The sequence below is a fragment of the Ambystoma mexicanum genome, chromosome 10 (assembly GCF_040938575.1).
Source record: "Ambystoma mexicanum isolate Mex_15411 chromosome 10, UKY_AmexF1_1, whole genome shotgun sequence".
Classification (NCBI taxonomy): Eukaryota; Metazoa; Chordata; class Amphibia; order Caudata; family Ambystomatidae; genus Ambystoma; species Ambystoma mexicanum.
The window spans coordinates 1645499577-1645519018 of NC_090932.1; the positions used below are offsets into that span (position 1 = coordinate 1645499577).

A 19442-nucleotide genomic window follows, 5' to 3' on the forward strand; every position below is an offset into this window, starting at 1 on the left:
GTCATTTTGTGTCACTTGCAGCTCCTGCAAGCTCTTCTTGTTTGCACCTATCAATAGGGCATTGCCATAGTAGAGTCTAGATAGTATTATTGCCTATGCTATGGACGTACAGTTGGACTCGGATAGAAAAGGGCAGATGTTCCTCAGCAAACTGGGGTAGTACGAACAGTTTTTTACTGTATGATTAACATGGACTTCGGAGCTGAGTGAAGACTAGGGATGGAAACCTAATGTTTTGACCTTCTTGGAAACCAAGATACTACAGTTACAGGCGGAAAAAGACTGATATCTGGGTTCAAGATTAGTCCTAGCCTGGGAAGAGGCAACGATCAACATCTCAGTCTTGTTCAGGCACAGGCACATCCAATTAAGGTTCATCCAGGCTTCGATCCGGATGTAGATATGCTCCAACTTTGCCGTATCAAGTTAGTAGTTTCCTGAGGGTTCAAGAACTAGCTGAGTGTCATCAGCGTAGTTGGTGAGAAAAGCCTTTGTCTCCTCTAGAAGGTCACACAAGGGCCTGGTGTAAAGGTTAAGGAGCAGTGGTGACATGCAGGCCCCCTGTGGAACACCACCAATAGGTGCTGGTGGAGTGGTATCATCTCCCCAGCAAATTCTGGACATCCGGTGTGACAGGAAGGACTGCACTCAGTTGATGGTGTCCAGGCTACATAGCCCTACATCTGAGCCAGGAGGCGCTCATGATTTGAAAGATCGAACGCTGCTGACAAGTCCAGTAATACAAGCAATCCTGTGTTACCCTTGTCAATGGTGCCCAACATATGGGTCTGTCGATCTAAGAGAGCTGGCTCTGTGCTATAAAACGGCCTAAAGCCGGATTGTCTGGGGTGTAGAATATTGGACGCTTCTACAAATGATTGGAATTGGGCAGTTGCATTTTTCTCCAATAGTGTCTGAAAAAGAATTGCAGTTTGTGATGGTATTTGGTTATTTGTATCCTTGGGATCTAGTCCTGGTTTCTTGGTCAGGGGTGTAATTGTAACCATCTTAATGGATTCAGAACCTGGTTGTTGAGAGGGGGCGGATTTACAAATCTAACAAGAAAAGTAGCAAACGTTTCTTTGTGATCAAGAATCAATTTAGGTGGAATGAGGTTTTCTGGACACGATGAAGGGGGCAGTGATGTCAAAGTGTTAATCATATCAGTAATGGTAATGGGTGAGAAATCAAATGTAGGTGGCCCTTTGCTAGCCACAGCTTTTGGATATGGAGGGCAAGTTAGGCTTATTCTTGACCAAGTCCCTTCCAATCTTTGCCAGGGCTTTTGCCACTTTTGCTTCAAAAGCCACTTGCGCCCTAACACAGTCCTGCTCAGTTGGAATGAAAGGTATTGATTGAGAGTTTGCCTTTTCTAACAGTTTGAAGATCTCAAATAATTGTTTAGGGGTCTTGTTATAAAAGTAAGAGATATCTCTACGGTTTTGTTCACACCCAGGTGCCCTGTTGACTCACTGCTATGGTGCTGACCATCCATTGGCCACACTGTAGAACACAGGTCATCCTCCAGACAGGTAGATGTGGGAGCCACCTCTCCACTGTCTCGTTCTCACCCAGTTGCCCTGCTGAGGTGATGGCCACACTGTAGAAAAGAGGTCATTTTCCAGGCTTGTAGAAATGACAACCAGCATCTCCACGGTCTTGTACACACCCAAGTGTCACTGCTGTCGTGCTGTCCCACATTGCCCACACTGTAGAAGAGATGCCATTCTCCAGACTTGAAGTCGTGGGAGCCACATCTCTTCTGTCTCGTTCACAGGTGGAGAACTGGAGAGCCGAGCGCTCCACCGGAAACCCAGACCCTGACCAAAGAGTTACCCAGAGTGAGGAACTCGAGATCCAGAGACGGTCCACCAGTATCCCCAATCCCTGACCAAAGAGACTAACCGAGAGTGGGGAACTCGAGATCCAGGAGAGTCGCTCCTCCAGCAACCCCTGACCATAGATAGTAATCCAGAGTGGGGAACTTGAGATCCAAGAGAGACGCTCCACCAGCAACCCCGGTCCCTGACCAAAGAGAGTAACCCAGCATGGGGAACTCCAGATCCAGGATAGACGCTCCACCAGAAACCCATACCCTGACCAAAGAGTTACCCAGAGTGAGGAACTCGAGATCCAGAGAGACGGTCCACCAGCATCCCCAGACCCTGACCAAAGAGAGTAACCCAGAGTGGGGAACTCGAGAGCCAGGAGAGTCACTCCACCAGCATCCCCAATCCCTGACCAAAGAGACTAACCCAGAGTGGGGAACTCGAGATCCAGGAGAGTCGCTCCTCCAGCAACCCCTGACCATAGATAGTAACCCAGAGTGGGGAACTTGAGATCCAAGAGAGACGCTCCACCAGCAACCCCGGTCCCTGACCAAAGAGAGTAACCCAGCATGGGGGACTCCAGATCCAGGATAGACGCTCCACCAGAAACCCATACCCTGACCAAAGAGTTACCCAGAGTGAGGAACTCGAGATCCAGAGAGACGGTCCACCAGCATCCCCAGGCCCTGGCCAAAGAGACTAACCCAGAGTGGGTAACTCGAGAGCCAGGAGAGTCACTCCTCCAGCAACTACTTACCATAAAGAGTAACCCAGAGTGGGGAACTCGAGAGCCAGGAGAGATGCTCCTCCAGCAACCAACTTCTGAATCCCCCACAGAGGGATACATTCACGTGTGGGGCATTAAGAAGGCAGCTACAAGGTTCAACATCATGTTTAACCCATAGATAGAAGACATTCTAGAAGAGTCCAAACCTGCAACACACTATATTCCACTCAATCAATGGCACATCAATTTAAGGGCCTGCATGGGCCTACAAGCAGCTATTTGTAAACTAGTGTCAAAGTGGGTGGCAAACGCTACCCGTACAAGCTACTGCCTTTTGGTATAACATCGGCACGATGTGCATTCACAAAGGTTTTGGCAGTGGGGGGCAGACCCCCTACACAGGAAGGAAATAAATGTGTACCCTTACCAGGACGATTGGCTCATAACCAAGCAGGGCAGCAAGCACAGACAAATCGCCATCATGCTGTTGAATCCGTTACTGTTCCACCATAATTCCGTTTCAAGTAAAACATTTTTAAAAAAGGAGCAGGAGAAATAAACCGCAGAGGTTATGCGAGTGTACTGTACAATCACTGGCGAGTGAATGCTGAGAACGCCTCACGGCACCAGACCAGAGTTAGGGCTGGGTGGCAGTTTGTCAGCTGCCCTCCACAAATAACTGAATGCAGCACTCCCACCACACTTATGTAGGAAGTTGTCCCATGCTGAAACTCAGACGCTCGAGTAGTGTAGGGTCTTCTTTTTCCAAGTTTGAGCCTTCTCAAATGGAGCCCCTTTTAGCAGGTCTTGCTCTCTCGAAGGGAGCCCCTATTAACAGGTCTTGCTCTCTCGAAGGGAGTCCCTATTAACAGGTCTTACTCTTCCGAAGGGAGTCCCTATTAACAGGTCTTGCTCTCTCGAAGGGAGCCCCTGTTAACAGGTCTTGCTCTCTCAAAGGGAGCCCCTGTTAACAGGTCTTGCTCTCTGAAAGGGAGCCCCTGTTAACAGGTCTTGCTCTCTGAAAGGGAGCCCCTGTTAACAGGTCTTGCCCTCTCGAAGGGAGCCCCTATTAACAGGTCTTGCTCTCTCGAAGGGAGCCCCTATTAACAGGCCTTGCTCTCTCGAAGGGAGCCCCTATTAACAGGCCTTGCTCTCTCGAAGGGAGCCCCTATTAACAGGCCTTGCTCTCTCGAAGGGAGCCCCTATTAACAGGCCTTGCTCTCTCGAAGGGAGCCCCTATTAACAGGTCTTGCCCTCTCGAAGGGAGCCCCTATTAACAGGTTTTGCCCTCTCGAAGGGAGCCCCTATTAACAGGTCTTGCTCTCTCGAAGGGAGCCCCTATTAACAGTTCTTGCTCTCTCGAAGGGAGCCCCTATTAACAGTTCTTGCTCTCTCGAAGGGAGCCCCTATTAACAGGTCTTACTCTCTGGCGATCCGGGGTGAAGTACGTTCTAGAACCCTCTGTAGGTTCCGGCATGCCATGCCCGAGAGTTCCAAATCAATCCGAGTTGGGAAACGTCCCTCCATCTCGTCTTCGGGAGGAAAGCAATTCCTACAAAGGCAATCGAGGAAAATGTTTACCCCCAACTTCCAAAGCACCTCCCCCCACAAGGGAGCCCCCTCCCCCCAACCTCCCCCCGTGACTATACTCTCCTACCCCAGGGAAAACACCCTCTCACTTTGTGCGCAGCCGCTAGGACCCTGCAAGACCTGGCAAATAGAAACACCAGAAAGACTATTCATGGGTAAGTAACATTCTTTATTCCTTCCCCATTACTTCCAATGCTGGATTTCCAGATCCTACAACAAGTACTGTTACTCTAGATAGTAGAAGTAGGTCACTGAGTACTCTGACTAGCACTACCGCTGGAACTGTTACTAGAAGGACTTCTGTTACTAGCAGCAGCATTAGCGCCAACTCTAGTACTAGTACTGTGGCTACTGCTGATCCCACGTGCTGCATTCCTGCTTTGTAAGTATTAGTAGTAAGAGAACTACTCCTACTACTGCTGCAAGTGCTACTACTGGTACTGTTACTACTGGAAAAAGCTGTCATGATATTGGTGGTATTACTAGTAGGGATTAGTAACGGAAGCACCAGCGTTGTTGCTAAGAGTAGGAACAGCATGTGGGGTGTGAGTTGTTATTGATAATAATAGCACTTGGTGTACTCCTAGCAGTACTTGTGAACACAGCAGTGGTATTACTACTACTAGGCAGCTCTAGTTACAGTAGTAATACTATTGCGCTTAGTATTGAAGTAGTGTGTGCTGGCGGAATCCTTGAGTAGTGGCGTGCAATCTATTGTCTACTGGCCCCCTTTGTGTTTTGTTTCATAGTTATTGTACAAATGTTTAATTTTGAATTCTGTTCCCATCCTTTGAACAGATCCAGGGCGGGGACCCCACGGGCACGGGAACAGGTAGGGGACACTGTCCAGCTCCTTTTCTGTTGCCACATTTCTTTATGTGATCGTGTTGCATTGTGGTCTTACCAGGGTGCCAAAGCTTGAACTGTGCCTTCTGTGAGGGTGAGGGTGAGGGTGGAGGGTGGAGGGTGTGTGTGTGTGTGTGTGTGTGTGTGTGTGTGTGTGTCCGTCCGTCCGTCCGTCCGTCCGTGTCCCCTCTTGCCAGCAATGGCTGGGTGGGCTCTACCCAAAGGCATACCTGAAAACGCCACCCTTGCCCCTGGGGAGAAAAGCTTCAGACCCAGATCGCGTATAATACATCCGACTCGCCTAGTTTTGGGCCTCATTAGGAGTTTGGCGATGTAGTAAAACAAATGGCAGTCATATTGTTACTGCCACTTTTTTTAATGGCATTGCCAGTGCTTTCCAGCAGTGCTGCATTCCGAGTTTGCCTTTTAAGTGGAGGATTCACCTCCAGAATGTTCCTGGAAGTGAATCCTCCACTTTAAAGCCAAAAATGGAAGGATTTACTTGCAGAATTCCCGCTGGTGGTAAATCAGCCAAAAATCCTCCTGGAGTCCAATGGACTTTGAAAATGTGGATATACACCGCCATACCACCACTCGTAATGCCGCAGACCTGGCGGGAGTAACAGTAAGCTTTGAGTGGTAAATCAGTGGATGTGCTGCCGATTTTCCAGCAAACTTGTAATGAAGCCATTTGGCGCAGATCTCCTGCGAGGGATGACATCGCTTTTCCTCAGAAGCACTTTGCCTTCACACACCCGCCTGCCCCACTCTTCCCCAGTGACGTCACTGTGAACAATACAGTCCCTGGCTTCTGTAATCAAAGCGCACGCTGTTCCTGTCTTCTCCTGTGAGTTCACTCAGGACATGCTTAACCGTGAACAACCCCCCTGCCCCCCGAATCACTGCACCTGCACACGTTCCCATCTTCCCTCTAAGGTTACTGAGGACATGATCATCAGTGAACCCCTCCCCCTCCCCGGAATCTCTGCACATGTTCCCATCCTCCCTCTGAGGTTACTGAGGACATGTATGCATGCATCCCGGTCTCCCTCTGCTGAGGGCACTCAGGACATGTATGCATGCATCCCGGTCTCCCTCTGCTGAGGGCACTCAGGACATGTATGCATGCATCCCCGTCTCCCTCTGCTGAGGGCACTCAGGACATGTATGTATGCATGCATCCCGGTCTCCCTCTGCTGAGGGCACTCAGGACATGTATGCATGCATCCCCGTCTCCCTCTGCTGAGGGCACTCAGGACATGTATGTATGCATGCATCCCGGTCTCCCTCTGCTGAGGGCACTCAGGACATGTATGCATGCATCCCGGTCTCCCTCTGCTGAGGGCACTCAGGACATGTATGCATGCATCCCGGTCTCCCTCTGCTGAGGGCACTCAGGACATGTATGCATGCATCCCGGTCTCCCTCTGCTGAGGGCACTCAGGACATGTATGCATGCATCCCGGTCTCCCTCTGCTGAGGTTACTGAGGACATGTATGCATGCATCCCGGTCTCCCTCTGCTGAGGGCACTCAGGACATGTAAGCATTATCCCGGTCTCCCTCTGCTGAGGGCACTCAGGACATGTAAGCATGCATCCCGGTCTCCCTCTGCTGAGGGCCCTCAGGACATGTAAGCATTATCCCGGTCTCCCTCTGCTGAGGGCACTCAGGACATGTATGCATGCATCCGGTCTCCCTCTGCTGAGGGCACTGAGGACATGTATGCATGCATCCAGTCTCCCTCTGCTGAGGGCACTGAGGACATGTATGCATGCATCCCGGTCTCCCTCTGCTGAGGGCACTGAGGACATGTATGCATGCATCCCGGTCTCCCTCTGCTGAGGGCACTCAGGACATGTATGCATGCATCCCGGTCTCCCTCTGCTGAGGTTACTGAGGACATGTATGCATGCATCCCGGTCTCCCTCTGCTGAGGGCACTCAGGACATGTATGCATGCATCCGGTCTCTTTCTGATGAGGTTACTTCAGGACATGTATGCATGCATCCCAGTCTCCCTCTGCTGAGGGCACTGAGGACATGTATGCATGCATCCCGGTCTCCCTCTGCTGAGGTTACTGGGGACATTTATGCATGCATCCCGGTCTCCCTCTGCTGAGGTTACTGGGGGCATGTATGCATGCATCCCGGTCTCCCTCTGCTGAGGGCACTCAGGACATGTATGCATGCATCCCGGTCTCCCTCTGCTGAGGGCACTGAGGACATGTATGCATGCATCCCGGTCTCCCTCTGCTGAGGGCACTGAGGACATGTATGCATGCATCCCGGTCTCCCTCTGCTGAGGTTACTGGGGACATGTATGCATGCATCCCGGTCTCCCTCTGCTGAGGTTACTGGGGACATGTATGCATGCACCCCGGTCTCCCTCTGCTGAGGTTACTGGGGACAAGAGGTTACTGGGGACATGTATGCATGCACCCCGGTCTCCCTCTGCTGAGGTTACTGGGGACATGTATGCATGCACCCCGGTCTCCCTCTGCTGAGGTTACTGGGGACATGTATGCATGCATCCCGGTCTCCCTCTGCTGAGGTTACTGGGGACATGTATGCATGCACCCCGGTCTCCCTCTGCTGAGGGCACTCAGGACATGTATGCATGCATCCCCGTCTCCCTCTGCTGAGGGCACTCAGGACATGTATGTATGCATGCATCCCGGTCTCCCTCTGCTGATTTTACTGAGGACATGTATGCATGCATCCCGGTCTCCCTCTGCTGAGGGCACTCAGGACATGTATGCATGCATCCAGTCTCCCTCTGCTGAGGGCACTGAGGACATGTATGCATGCAACCCGGTCTCCCTCTGCTGAGGGCACTGAGGACATGTATGCATGCATCCTGGTCTCCCTCTGCTGAGGGCACTCAGGACATGTATGCATGCATCCCGGTCTCCCTCTGCTGAGGTTACTGAGGACATGTATGCATGCATCCCGGTCTCCCTCTGCTGAGGGCACTCAGGACATGTATGCATGCATCCCGGTCTCCCTCTGCTGAGGGCACTCAGGACATGTATGCATGCATCCGGTCTCTTTCTGATGAGGTTACTTCAGGACATGTATGCATGCATCCCGGTCTCCCTCTGCTGAGGGCACTGAGGACATGTATGCATGCATACCGGTCTCCCTCTGCTGAGGTTACTGAGGACATGTATGTATGCATGCATCCCGGTCTCCCTCTGCTGAGGTTACTGGGGACATTTATGCATGCATCCCGGTCTCCCTCTGCTGAGGTTACTGGGGACATGTATGCATGCATCCCGGTCTCCCTCTGCTGAGGGCACTCAGGACATGTATGCATGCATCCCGGTCTCCCTCTGCTGAGGGCACTCAGGACATGTATGCATGCATCCCGGTCTCCCTCTGCTGAGGGCACTGAGGACATGTATGCATGCATCCCGGTCTCCCTCTGCTGAGGTTACTGAGGACATGTATGCATGCATCCCGGTCTCCCTCTGCTGAGGTTACTGGGGACATGTATGCATGCATCCCGGTCTCCCTCTGCTGAGGTTACTGGGGACATGTATGCATGCACCCCGGTCTCCCTCTGCTGAGGTTACTGGGGACAAGAGGTTACTGGGGACATGTATGCATGCATCCCGGTCTCCCTCTGCTGAGGTTACTGGGGACATATATGCATGCACCCCGGTGTCCCTCTGCTGAGGTTACTGGGGACATGTATGCATGCATCCCGGTGTCCCTCTGCTGAGGTTACTGGGGACATGTATGCATGCACCCCGGTCTCCCTCTGCTGAGGTTACTGGGGACATGTATGCATGCACCCCGGTCTCCCTCTGCTGAGGTTACTGGGGACATGTATGCATGCACCCCGGTCTCCCTCTGCTGAGGTTACTGGGGACATGTATGCATGCACCCCAGTCTCCCTCTGCTGAGGTTACTGGGGACATGTATGCATGCATCCGGTCTCTTTCTGATGAGGGCACTGAGGACATGATCGTCATTGACCCCGCCCCCCCCCACACCCCCTCCCCTCCCCCCGGAATCTCTGCACATGTTCCCGTCTTCCCTCTGAGGGCACTCAGGACATGAGCGTCATTGACCCCCCCCCACTCCCTCCCCGGAATCTCTGCACATGTTCCCCTCTTCCCTCTGAGGGCACTGAGGGCATGAGCGTCATTGACCCCACCCCCCCCCACTCCCCCCCGGAATCTCTGCACATGTTCCCCTCTTCCCTCTGAGGGCACTGAGGGCATGAGCGTCATTGACCCCCCCCCACTCCCTCCCCGGAATCTCTGCACATGTTCCCCTCTTCCCTCTGAGGGCACTGAGGGCATGAGCGTCATTGACCCCACCCCCCCCCCACTCCCCCCCGGAATCTCTGCACATGTTCCCCTCTTCCCTCTGAGGGCACTGAGGGCATGAGCGTCATTGACCCCCCCCCCCCCACAGCCCCCGGAATCTCTGCACATGTTCCCGTCTTCCCTCTGAGGGCATGAGCGTCATTGACCCCACCCCCCCCCCCCGGAATCTCTGCACATGTTCCCCTCTTCCCTCTGAGGGCACTGAGGGCATGAGCGTCATTGACCCCACCCCCCCCACTCCCCCCCTGGAATCTCTGCACATGTTCCCCTCTTCCCTCTGAGGGCACTGAGGGCATGAGCGTCATTGACCCCCCCCCCACTCCCCCCCTGGAATCTCTGCACATGTTCCCCTCTTCCCTCTGAGGGCACTGAGGGCATGAGCGTCATTGACCCCCCCCCACTGCCCCCGGAATCTCTGCACATGATCCCGTCTTCCCTCTGAGGGCACTCAGGACATGAGCGTCATTGACCCCACCCCCCCCATTCCCCCCCGGAATCTCTGCACATGTTCCCGTCTTCCCTCTGAGGGCACTGAGGACATGAGCGTCATTGACCCCACCCCCCCCATTCCCCCCCGGAATCTCTGCACATGTTCCCCTCTTCCCTCTGAGGGCACTGAGGGCATGAGCGTCATTGACCCCCCCCCACTGCCCCCGGAATCTCTGCACATGTTCCCCTCTTCCCTCTGAGGGCACTGAGGGCATGAGCGTCATTGACCCCGCGCCCCCCCCCCCCTCCCCCCGGAATCTCTGCACATGTTCCCCTCTTCCCTCTGAGGGCACTGAGGGCATGAGCGTCATTGACCCCGCGCCCCCCCCCTCCCCCCGGAATCTCTGCACATGTTCCCCTCTTCCCTCTGAGGGCACTGAGGGCATGAGCGTCATTGACCCCGCGCCCCCCCCCTCCCCCCGGAATCTCTGCACATGTTCCCCTCTTCCCTCTGAGGGCACTGAGGGCATGAGCGTCATTGACCCCGCGCCCCCCCCCCCCCGGAATCTCTGCACATGTTCCCCTCTTCCCTCTGAGGGCACTGAGGGCATGAGCGTCATTGACCCCGCGCCCCCCCTCCCCCCAGAATCTCTGCACATGTTCCCCTCTTCCCTCTGAGGGCACTGAGGGCATGAGCGTCATTGACCCCGCGCCCCCCCCCTCCCCCCGGAATCTCTGCACATGTTCCCCTCTTCCCTCTGAGGGCACTGAGGGCATGAGCGTCATTGACCCCGCGCCCCCCCCTCCCCCCGGAATCTCTGCACATGTTCCCCTCTTCCCTCTGAGGGCACTGAGGGCATGAGCGTCATTGACCCCGCGCCCCCCCCCTCCCCCCGGAATCTCTGCACATGTACCCCTCTTCCCTCTGAGGGCACTGAGGGCATGAGCGTCATTGACCCCCCCCACTCCCCCCCTGGAATCTCTGCACATGTTCCCCTCTTCCCTCTGAGGGCACTGAGGGCATGAGCGTCATTGACCCCGCGCCCCCCCCCTCCCCCCGGAATCTCTGCACATGTTCCCCTCTTCCCTCTGAGGGCACTGAGGGCATGAGCGTCATTGACCCCGCGCCCCCCCCCTCCCCCCGGAATCTCTGCACATGTTCCCCTCTTCCCTCTGAGGGCACTGAGGGCATGAGCGTCATTGACCCCGCGCCCCCCCTCCCCCCGGAATCTCTGCACATGTTCCCCTCTTCCCTCTGAGGGCACTGAGGGCATGAGCGTCATTGACCCCGCGCCCCCCCTTCCCCCCGGAATCTCTGCACATGTTCCCCTCTTCCCTCTGAGGGCACTGAGGGCATGAGCGTCATTGACCCCGCGCCCCCCCCTCCCCCCGGAATCTCTGCACATGTTCCCCTCTTCCCTCTGAGGGCACTGAGGGCATGAGCGTCATTGACCCCGCGCCCCCCCCTCCCCCCGGAATCTCTGCACATGTACCCCTCTTCCCTCTGAGGGCACTGAGGGCATGAGCGTCATTGACCCCCCCCCACTCCCCCCCTGGAATCTCTGCACATGTTCCCCTCTTCCCTCTGAGGGCACTGAGGGCATGAGCGTCATTGACCCCGCGCCCCCCCCCTCCCCCCGGAATCTCTGCACATGTTCCCCTCTTCCCTCTGAGGGCACTGAGGGCATGAGCGTCATTGACCCCGCGCCCCCCCCCTCCCCCCGGAATCTCTGCACATGTTCCCCTCTTCGCTCTGAGGGCACTGAGGGCATGAGCGTCATTGACCCCGCGCCCCCCCCTCCCCCCGGAATCTCTGCACATGTTCCCCTCTTCCCTCTGAGGGCACTGAGGGCATGAGCGTCATTGACCCCGCGCCCCCCCCTCCCCCCGGAATCTCTGCACATGTTCCCCTCTTCCCTCTGAGGGCACTGAGGGCATGAGCGTCATTGACCCCGCGCCCCCCCCCTCCCCCCGGAATCTCTGCACATGTTCCCCTCTTCCCTCTGAGGGCATGAGCGTCATTGACCCCGCGCCCCCCCCCTCCCCCCGGAATCTCTGCACATGTACCCCTCTTCCCTCTGAGGGCACTGAGGGCATGAGCGTCATTGACCCCCCCCCCCCCACTCCCCCCCTGGAATCTCTGCACATGTTCCCCTCTTCCCTCTGAGGGCACTGAGGGCATGAGCGTCATTGACCCCGCGCCCCCCCCCCTCCCCCCGGAATCTCTGCACATGTTCCCCTCTTCCCTCTGAGGGCACTGAGGGCATGAGCGTCATTGACCCCGCGCCCCCCCCTCCCCCCGGAATCTCTGCACATGTTCCCCTCTTCCCTCTGAGGGCACTGAGGGCATGAGCGTCATTGACCCCGCGCCCCCCCCCTCCCCCCGGAATCTCTGCACATGTACCCCTCTTCCCTCTGAGGGCACTGAGGGCATGAGCGTCATTGACCCCCCCCCCCACTCCCCCCCTGGAATCTCTGCACATGTTCCCCTCTTCCCTCTGAGGGCACTGAGGGCATGAGCGTCATTGACCCCACCCCCCCCATTCCCCCCCGGAATCTCTGCACATGTTCCCCTCTTCCCTCTGAGGGCACTGAGGGCATGAGCGTGATTGACCCCCCCCCACTCCCCCCCTGGAATCTCTGCACATGTTCCCCTCTTCCCTCTGAGGGCACTGAGGGCATGAGCGTCATTGACCCCACCCCCCCCATTCCCCCCCGGAATCTCTGCACATGTTCCCCTCTTCCCTCTGAGGGCACTGAGGGCATGAGCGTCATTGACCCCACCCCCCCCCACTCCCCCCCGGAATCTCTGCACATGTTCCCCTCTTCCCTCTGAGGGCACTGAGGGCATGAGCGTCATTGACCCCACCCCCCCCACTCCCCCCCGGAATCTCTGCACATGTTCCCCTCTTCCCTCTGAGGGCACTGAGGGCATGAGCGTCATTGACCCCCCCCCACTCCCCCCTGGAATCTCTGCACATGTTCCCCTCTTCCCTCTGAGGGCACTGAGGGCATGAGCGTCATTGACCCCCCCCCCACTCCCTCCCCGGAATCTCTGCACATGTTCCCCTCTTCCCTCTGAGGGCACTGAGGGCATGAGCGTCATTGACCCCCCCCCCACTCCCTCCCCGGAATCTCTGCACATGTTCCCCTCTTCCCTCTGAGGGCACTGAGGGCATGAGCGTCATTGACCCCCCCCCAACTCCCTCCCCGGAATCTCTGCACATGTTCCCCTCTTCCCTCTGAGGGCACTGAGGGCATGAGCGTCATTGACCCCCCCCCCACTCCCCCCCTGGAATCTCTGCACATGTTCCCCTCTTCCCTCTGAGGGCACTGAGGGCATGAGCGTCATTGACCCCACCCCCCCCCCCACTCCCCCCCCTACCCGGAATCTCTGCACATGTTCCCCTCTTCCCTCTGAGGGCACTGAGGGCATGAGCGTCATGCACCCGGAGCGTTGCTAGGAAGCCAGCTGTGTTCCCCTCTTCCCTCTGAGGGCACTGAGGGCATGAGCGTCATTGACCCCGCGCCCCCCCTCCCCCCGGAATCTCTGCACATGTTCCCCTCTTCCCTCTGAGGGCACTGAGGGCATGAGCGTCATTGACCCCGCGCCCCCCCCTCCCCCCGGAATCTCTGCACATGTTCCCCTCTTCCCTCTGAGGGCACTGAGGGCATGAGCGTCATTGACCCCGCGCCCCCCCCTCCCCCCGGAATCTCTGCACATGTTCCCCTCTTCCCTCTGAGGGCACTGAGGGCATGAGCGTCATTGACCCCGCGCCCCCCCCTCCCCCCGGAATCTCTGCACATGTTCCCCTCTTCCCTCTGAGGGCACTGAGGGCATGAGCGTCATTGACCCCGCGCCCCGCCCCTCCCCCCGGAATCTCTGCACATGTTCCCCTCTTCCCTCTGAGGGCACTGAGGGCATGAGCGTCATTGACCCCGCGCCCCCCCCTCCCCCCGGAATCTCTGCACATGTTCCCCTCTTCCCTCTGAGGGCACTGAGGGCATGAGCGTCATTGACCCCGCGCCCCCCCCTCCCCCCGGAATCTCTGCACATGTACCCCTCTTCCCTCTGAGGGCACTGAGGGCATGAGCGTCATTGACCCCCCCCCCCCCCCACTCCCCCCCTGGAATCTCTGCACATGTTCCCCTCTTCCCTCTGAGGGCACTGAGGGCATGAGCGTCATTGACCCCGCGCCCCCCCCCTCCCCCCGGAATCTCTGCACATGTTCCCCTCTTCCCTCTGAGGGCACTGAGGGCATGAGCGTCATTGACCCCGCGCCCCCCCCCTCCCCCCGGAATCTCTGCACATGTTCCCCTCTTCCCTCTGAGGGCACTGAGGGCATGAGCGTCATTGACCCCGCGCCCCCCCCCTCCCCCCGGAATCTCTGCACATGTTCCCCTCTTCCCTCTGAGGGCACTGAGGGCATGAGCGTCATTGACCCCGCGCCCCCCCCCCCTCCCCCCGGAATCTCTGCACATGTTCCCCTCTTCCCTCTGAGGGCACTGAGGGCATGAGCGTCATTGACCCCGCGCCCCCCCCTCCCCCCGGAATCTCTGCACATGTACCCCTCTTCCCTCTGAGGGCACTGAGGGCATGAGCGTCATTGACCCCCCCCCACTCCCCCCCTGGAATCTCTGCACATGTTCCCCTCTTCCCTCTGAGGGCATGAGCGTCATTGACCCCGCGCCCCCCCCTCCCCCCGGAATCTCTGCACATGTTCCCCTCTTCCCTCTGAGGGCACTGAGGGCATGAGCGTCATTGACCCCGCGCCCCCCCCTCCCCCCGGAATCTCTGCACATGTTCCCCTCTTCCCTCTGAGGGCACTGAGGGCATGAGCGTCATTGACCCCGCGCCTCCCCCCGGAATCTCTGCACATGTACCCCTCTTCCCTCTGAGGGCACTGAGGGCATGAGCGTCATTGACCCCCCCCACTCCCCCCCTGGAATCTCTGCACATGTTCCCCTCTTCCCTCTGAGGGCACTGAGGGCATGAGCGTCATTGACCCCACCCCCCCCATTCCCCCCCGGAATCTCTGCACATGTTCCCCTCTTCCCTCTGAGGGCACTGAGGGCATGAGCGTCATTGACCCCCCCCCCACTCCCCCCCTGGAATCTCTGCACATGTTCCCCTCTTCCCTCTGAGGGCACTGAGGGCATGAGCGTCATTGACCCCGCGCCCCCCCCCCCCCGGAATCTCTGCACATGTTCCCCTCTTCCCTCTGAGGGCACTGAGGGCATGAGCGTCATTGACCCCGCGCCCCCCCCTCCCCCCGAAATCTCTGCACATGTTCCCCTCTTCCCTCTGAGGGCACTGAGGGCATGAGCGTCATTGACCCGCGCCCCCCCCCTCCCCCCGGAATCTCTGCACATGTTCCCCTCTTCCCTCTGAGGGCACTGAGGGCATGAGCGTCATTGACCCCGCGCCCCCCCCCTCCCCCCGGAATCTCTGCACATGTTCCCCTCTTCCCTCTGAGGGCATGAGCGTCATTGACCCCGCGCCCCCCCCTCCCCCCGGAATCTCTGCACATGTACCCCTCTTCCCTCTGAGGGCACTGAGGGCATGAGCGTCATTGACCCCCCCCCATTCCCCCCCTGGAATCTCTGCACATGTTCCCCTCTTCCCTCTGAGGGCACTGAGGGCATGAGCGTCATTGACCCCACCCCCCCCACTCCCCCCTGGAATCTCTGCACATGTTCCCCTCTTCCCTCTGAGGGCACTGAGGGCATGAGCGTCATTGACCCCCCCCCACTCCTCCCCTGGAATCTCTGCACATGTTCCCCTCTTCCCTCTGAGGGCACTGAGGGCATGAGCGTCATTGACCCCACCCCCCCACTCCCCCCGGAATCTCTGCACATGTTCCCCTCTTCCCTCTGAGGGCACTGAGGGCATGAGCGTCATTGACCCCACCCCCCCCCACTCCCCCCCCCGGAATCTCTGCACATGATCCCGTCTTCCCTCTGAGGGCACTGAGGGCATGAGCGTCATTGACCCCACCCCCCCCCACTCCCCCCCCTGGAATCTCTGCACATGTTCCCCTCTTCCCTCTGAGGGCACTGAGGGCATGAGCGTCATTGACCCCACCCCCCCCACTCCCCCCCTGGAATCTCTGCACATGTTCCCCTCTTCCCTCTGAGGGCACTGAGGGCATGAGCGTCATTGACCCCACCCCCCCACTCCCCCCCCCGGAATCTCTGCACATGATCCCGTCTTCCCTCTGAGGGCACTGAGGGCATGAGCGTCATTGACCCCAACCCCCCACTCCCCCCTGGAATCTCTGCACATGTTCCCCTCTTCCCTCTGAGGGCACTGAGGGCATGAGCGTCATTGACCCCACCCCCCCCCCACTCCCCCCCCGGAATCTCGGCACATGTTCCCCTCTTCCCTCTGAGGGCACTCAGGACATGCGCGTCATTGACCCCGCGCCCCCCCCTCCCCCCGGAATCTCTGCACATGTTCCCGTCTTCCCTCTGAGGGCACTGAGGGCATGAGCGTCATTGACCCCACCCCCCCCCACTCCCCCCCTGGAATCTCTGCACATGTTCCCCTCTTCCCTCTGAGGGCACTGAGGGCATGAGCGTCATTGACCCCCCCCCACTGCCCCCGGAATCTCTGCACATGATCCCGTCTTCCCTCTGAGGGCACTCAGGACATGAGCGTCATTGACCCCACCCCCCCCATTCCCCCCCGGAATCTCTGCACATGTTCCCGTCTTCCCTCTGAGGGCACTGAGGGACATGAGCGTCATTGACCCCACCCCCCCCATTCCCCCCCGGAATCTCTGCACATGTTCCCCTCTTCCCTCTGAGGGCACTGAGGGCATGAGCGTCATTGACCCCCCCCCACTGCCCCCGGTATCTCTGCACATGTTCCCCTCTTCCCTCTGAGGGCACTGAGGGCATGAGCGTCATTGACCCCGCGCCCCCCCCCTCCCCCCGGAATCTCTGCACATGTTCCCCTCTTCCCTCTGAGGGCACTGAGGGCATGAGCGTCATTGACCCCGCGCCCCCCCCCTCCCCCCGGAATCTCTGCACATGTTCCCCTCTTCCCTCTGAGGGCACTGAGGGCATGAGCGTCATTGACCCCGCGCCCCCCCCCTCCCCCCGGAATCTCTGCACATGTTCCCCTCTTCCCTCTGAGGGCACTGAGGGCATGAGCGTCATTGACCCCGCGCCCCCCCCCCCCCGGAATCTCTGCACATGTTCCCCTCTTCCCTCTGAGGGCACTGAGGGCATGAGCGTCATTGACCCCGCGCCCCCCCTCCCCCCAGAATCTCTGCACATGTTCCCCTCTTCCCTCTGAGGGCACTGAGGGCATGAGCGTCATTGACCCCGCGCCCCCCCCTCCCCCCGGAATCTCTGCACATGTTCCCCTCTTCCCTCTGAGGGCACTGAGGGCATGAGCGTCATTGACCCCGCGCCCCCCCCTCCCCCCGGAATCTCTGCACATGTTCCCCTCTTCCCTCTGAGGGCACTGAGGGCATGAGCGTCATTGACCCCGCGCCCCCCCCTCCCCCCGGAATCTCTGCACATGTACCCCTCTTCCCTCTGAGGGCACTGAGGGCATGAGCGTCATTGACCCCCCCCACTCCCCCCCTGGAATCTCTGCACATGTTCCCCTCTTCCCTCTGAGGGCACTGAGGGCATGAGCGTCATTGACCCCGCGCCCCCCCCCCCTCCCCCCGGAATCTCTGCACATGTTCCCCTCTTCCCTCTGAGGGCACTGAGGGCATGAGCGTCATTGACCCCGCGCCCCCCCCCTCCCCCCGGAATCTCTGCACATGTTCCCCTCTTCCCTCTGAGGGCACTGAGGGCATGAGCGTCATTGACCCCGCGGCCCCCCCTCCCCCCGGAATCTCTGCACATGTTCCCCTCTTCCCTCTGAGGGCACTGAGGGCATGAGCGTCATTGACCCCGCGCCCCCCCCTCCCCCCGGAATCTCTGCACATGTTCCCCTCTTCCCTCTGAGGGCACTGAGGGCATGAGCGTCATTGACCCCGCGCCCCCCCTCCCCCCGGAATCTCTGCACATGTTCCCCTCTTCCCTCTGAGGGCACTGAGGGCATGAGCGTCATTGACCCCGCGCCCCCCCCTCCCCCCGGAATCTCTGCACATGTACCCCTCTTCCCTCTGAGGGCACTGAGGGCATGAGCGTCATTGACCCCCCCCCACTCCCCCCCTGGAATCTCTGCACATGTTCCCCTCTTCCCTCTGAGGGCACTGAGGGCATGAGCGTCATTGACCCCGCGCCCCCCCCTCCCCCCGGAATCTCTGCACATGTTCCCCTCTTCCCTCTGAGGGCACTGAGGGCATGAGCGTCATTGACCCCGCGCCCCCCCCTCCCCCCGGAATCTCTGCACATGTTCCCCTCTTCCCTCTGAGGGCACTGAGGGCATGAGCGTCATTGACCCCGCGCCCCCCCCTCCCCCCGGAATCTCTGCACATGTTCCCCTCTTCCCTCTGAGGCACTTGGCATGAGCGTCATTGACCCCGCGCCCCCCCCTCCCCCCGGAATCTCTGCACATGTACCCCTCTTCCCTCTGAGGGCACTGAGGGCATGAGCGTCATTGACCCCCCCCCCACTCCCCCCCTGGAATCTCTGCACATGTTCCCCTCTTCCCTCTGAGGGCACTGAGGGCATGAGCGTCATTGACCCCGCGCCCCCCCCTCCCCCCCGGAATCTCTGCACATGTTCCCCTCTTCCCTCTGAGGGCACTGAGGGCATGAGCGTCATTGACCCCGCGCCCCCCCTCCCCCCCGGAATCTCTGCACATGTTCCCCTCTTCCCTCTGAGGGCACTGAGGGCATGAGCGTCATTGACCCCGCGCCCCCCCCTCCCCCCGGAATCTCTGCACATGTACCCCTCTTCCCTCTGAGGGCACTGAGGGCATGAGCGTCATTGACCCCCCCCCCCCACTCCCCCCCTGGAATCTCTGCACATGTTCCCCTCTTCCCTCTGAGGGCACTGAGGGCATGAGCGTCATTGACCCCACCCCCCCCATTCCCCCCCGGAATCTCTGCACATGTTCCCCTCTTCCCTCTGAGGGCACTGAGGGCATGAGCGTCATTGACCCCCCCCCCACTCCCCCCCTTGAATCTCTGCACATGTTCCCCTCTTCCCTCTGAGGGCACTGAGGGCATGAGCGTCATTGACCCCCCCCCCCCACTCCCTCCCCGGAATCTCTGCACATGTTCCCCTCTTCCCTCTGAGGGCACTGAGGGCATGAGCGTCATTGACCCCCCCCCCACTCCCCCCCGGAATCTCTGCACATGTTCCCCTCTTCCCTCTGAGGGCACTGAGGGCATGAGCGTCATTGACCCCACCCCCCACTCCCCCCCGGAATCTCTGCACATGTTCCCCTCTTCCCTCTGAGGGCACTGAGGGCATGAGCGTCATTGACCCCCCCCCACTCCCCCCTGGAATCTCTGCACATGTTCCCCTCTTCCCTCTGAGGGCACTGAGGGCATGAGCGTCATTGACCCCCCCCCCCACTCCCTCCCCGGAATCTCTGCACATGTTCCCCTCTTCCCTCTGAGGGCACTGAGGGCATGAGCGTCATTGACCCCCCCCCCCACTCCCTCCCCGGAATCTCTGCACATGTTCCCCTCTTCCCTCTGAGGGCACTGAGGGCATGAGCGTCATTGACCCCCCCCCAACTCCCTCCCCGGAATCTCTGCACATGT

The 19442-nt window shown here is 58.9% G+C and overlaps 1 protein-coding gene across 1 annotated transcript in view; it reads left to right on the top strand.

Annotated features, from left to right (window-relative positions):
* The window catches only part of PPIL2 (peptidylprolyl isomerase like 2), a 737332-nt gene that overhangs the window by 604284 nt on the left and 113606 nt on the right, over positions 1-19442 (top strand). Inside the window, exon 14 of the mRNA XM_069620060.1 lies at positions 4945-4978. Coding sequence (XP_069476161.1) covers positions 4945-4978 — 34 coding nt within the window. The remainder of the gene's footprint in view (positions 1-4944; positions 4979-19442) is intronic.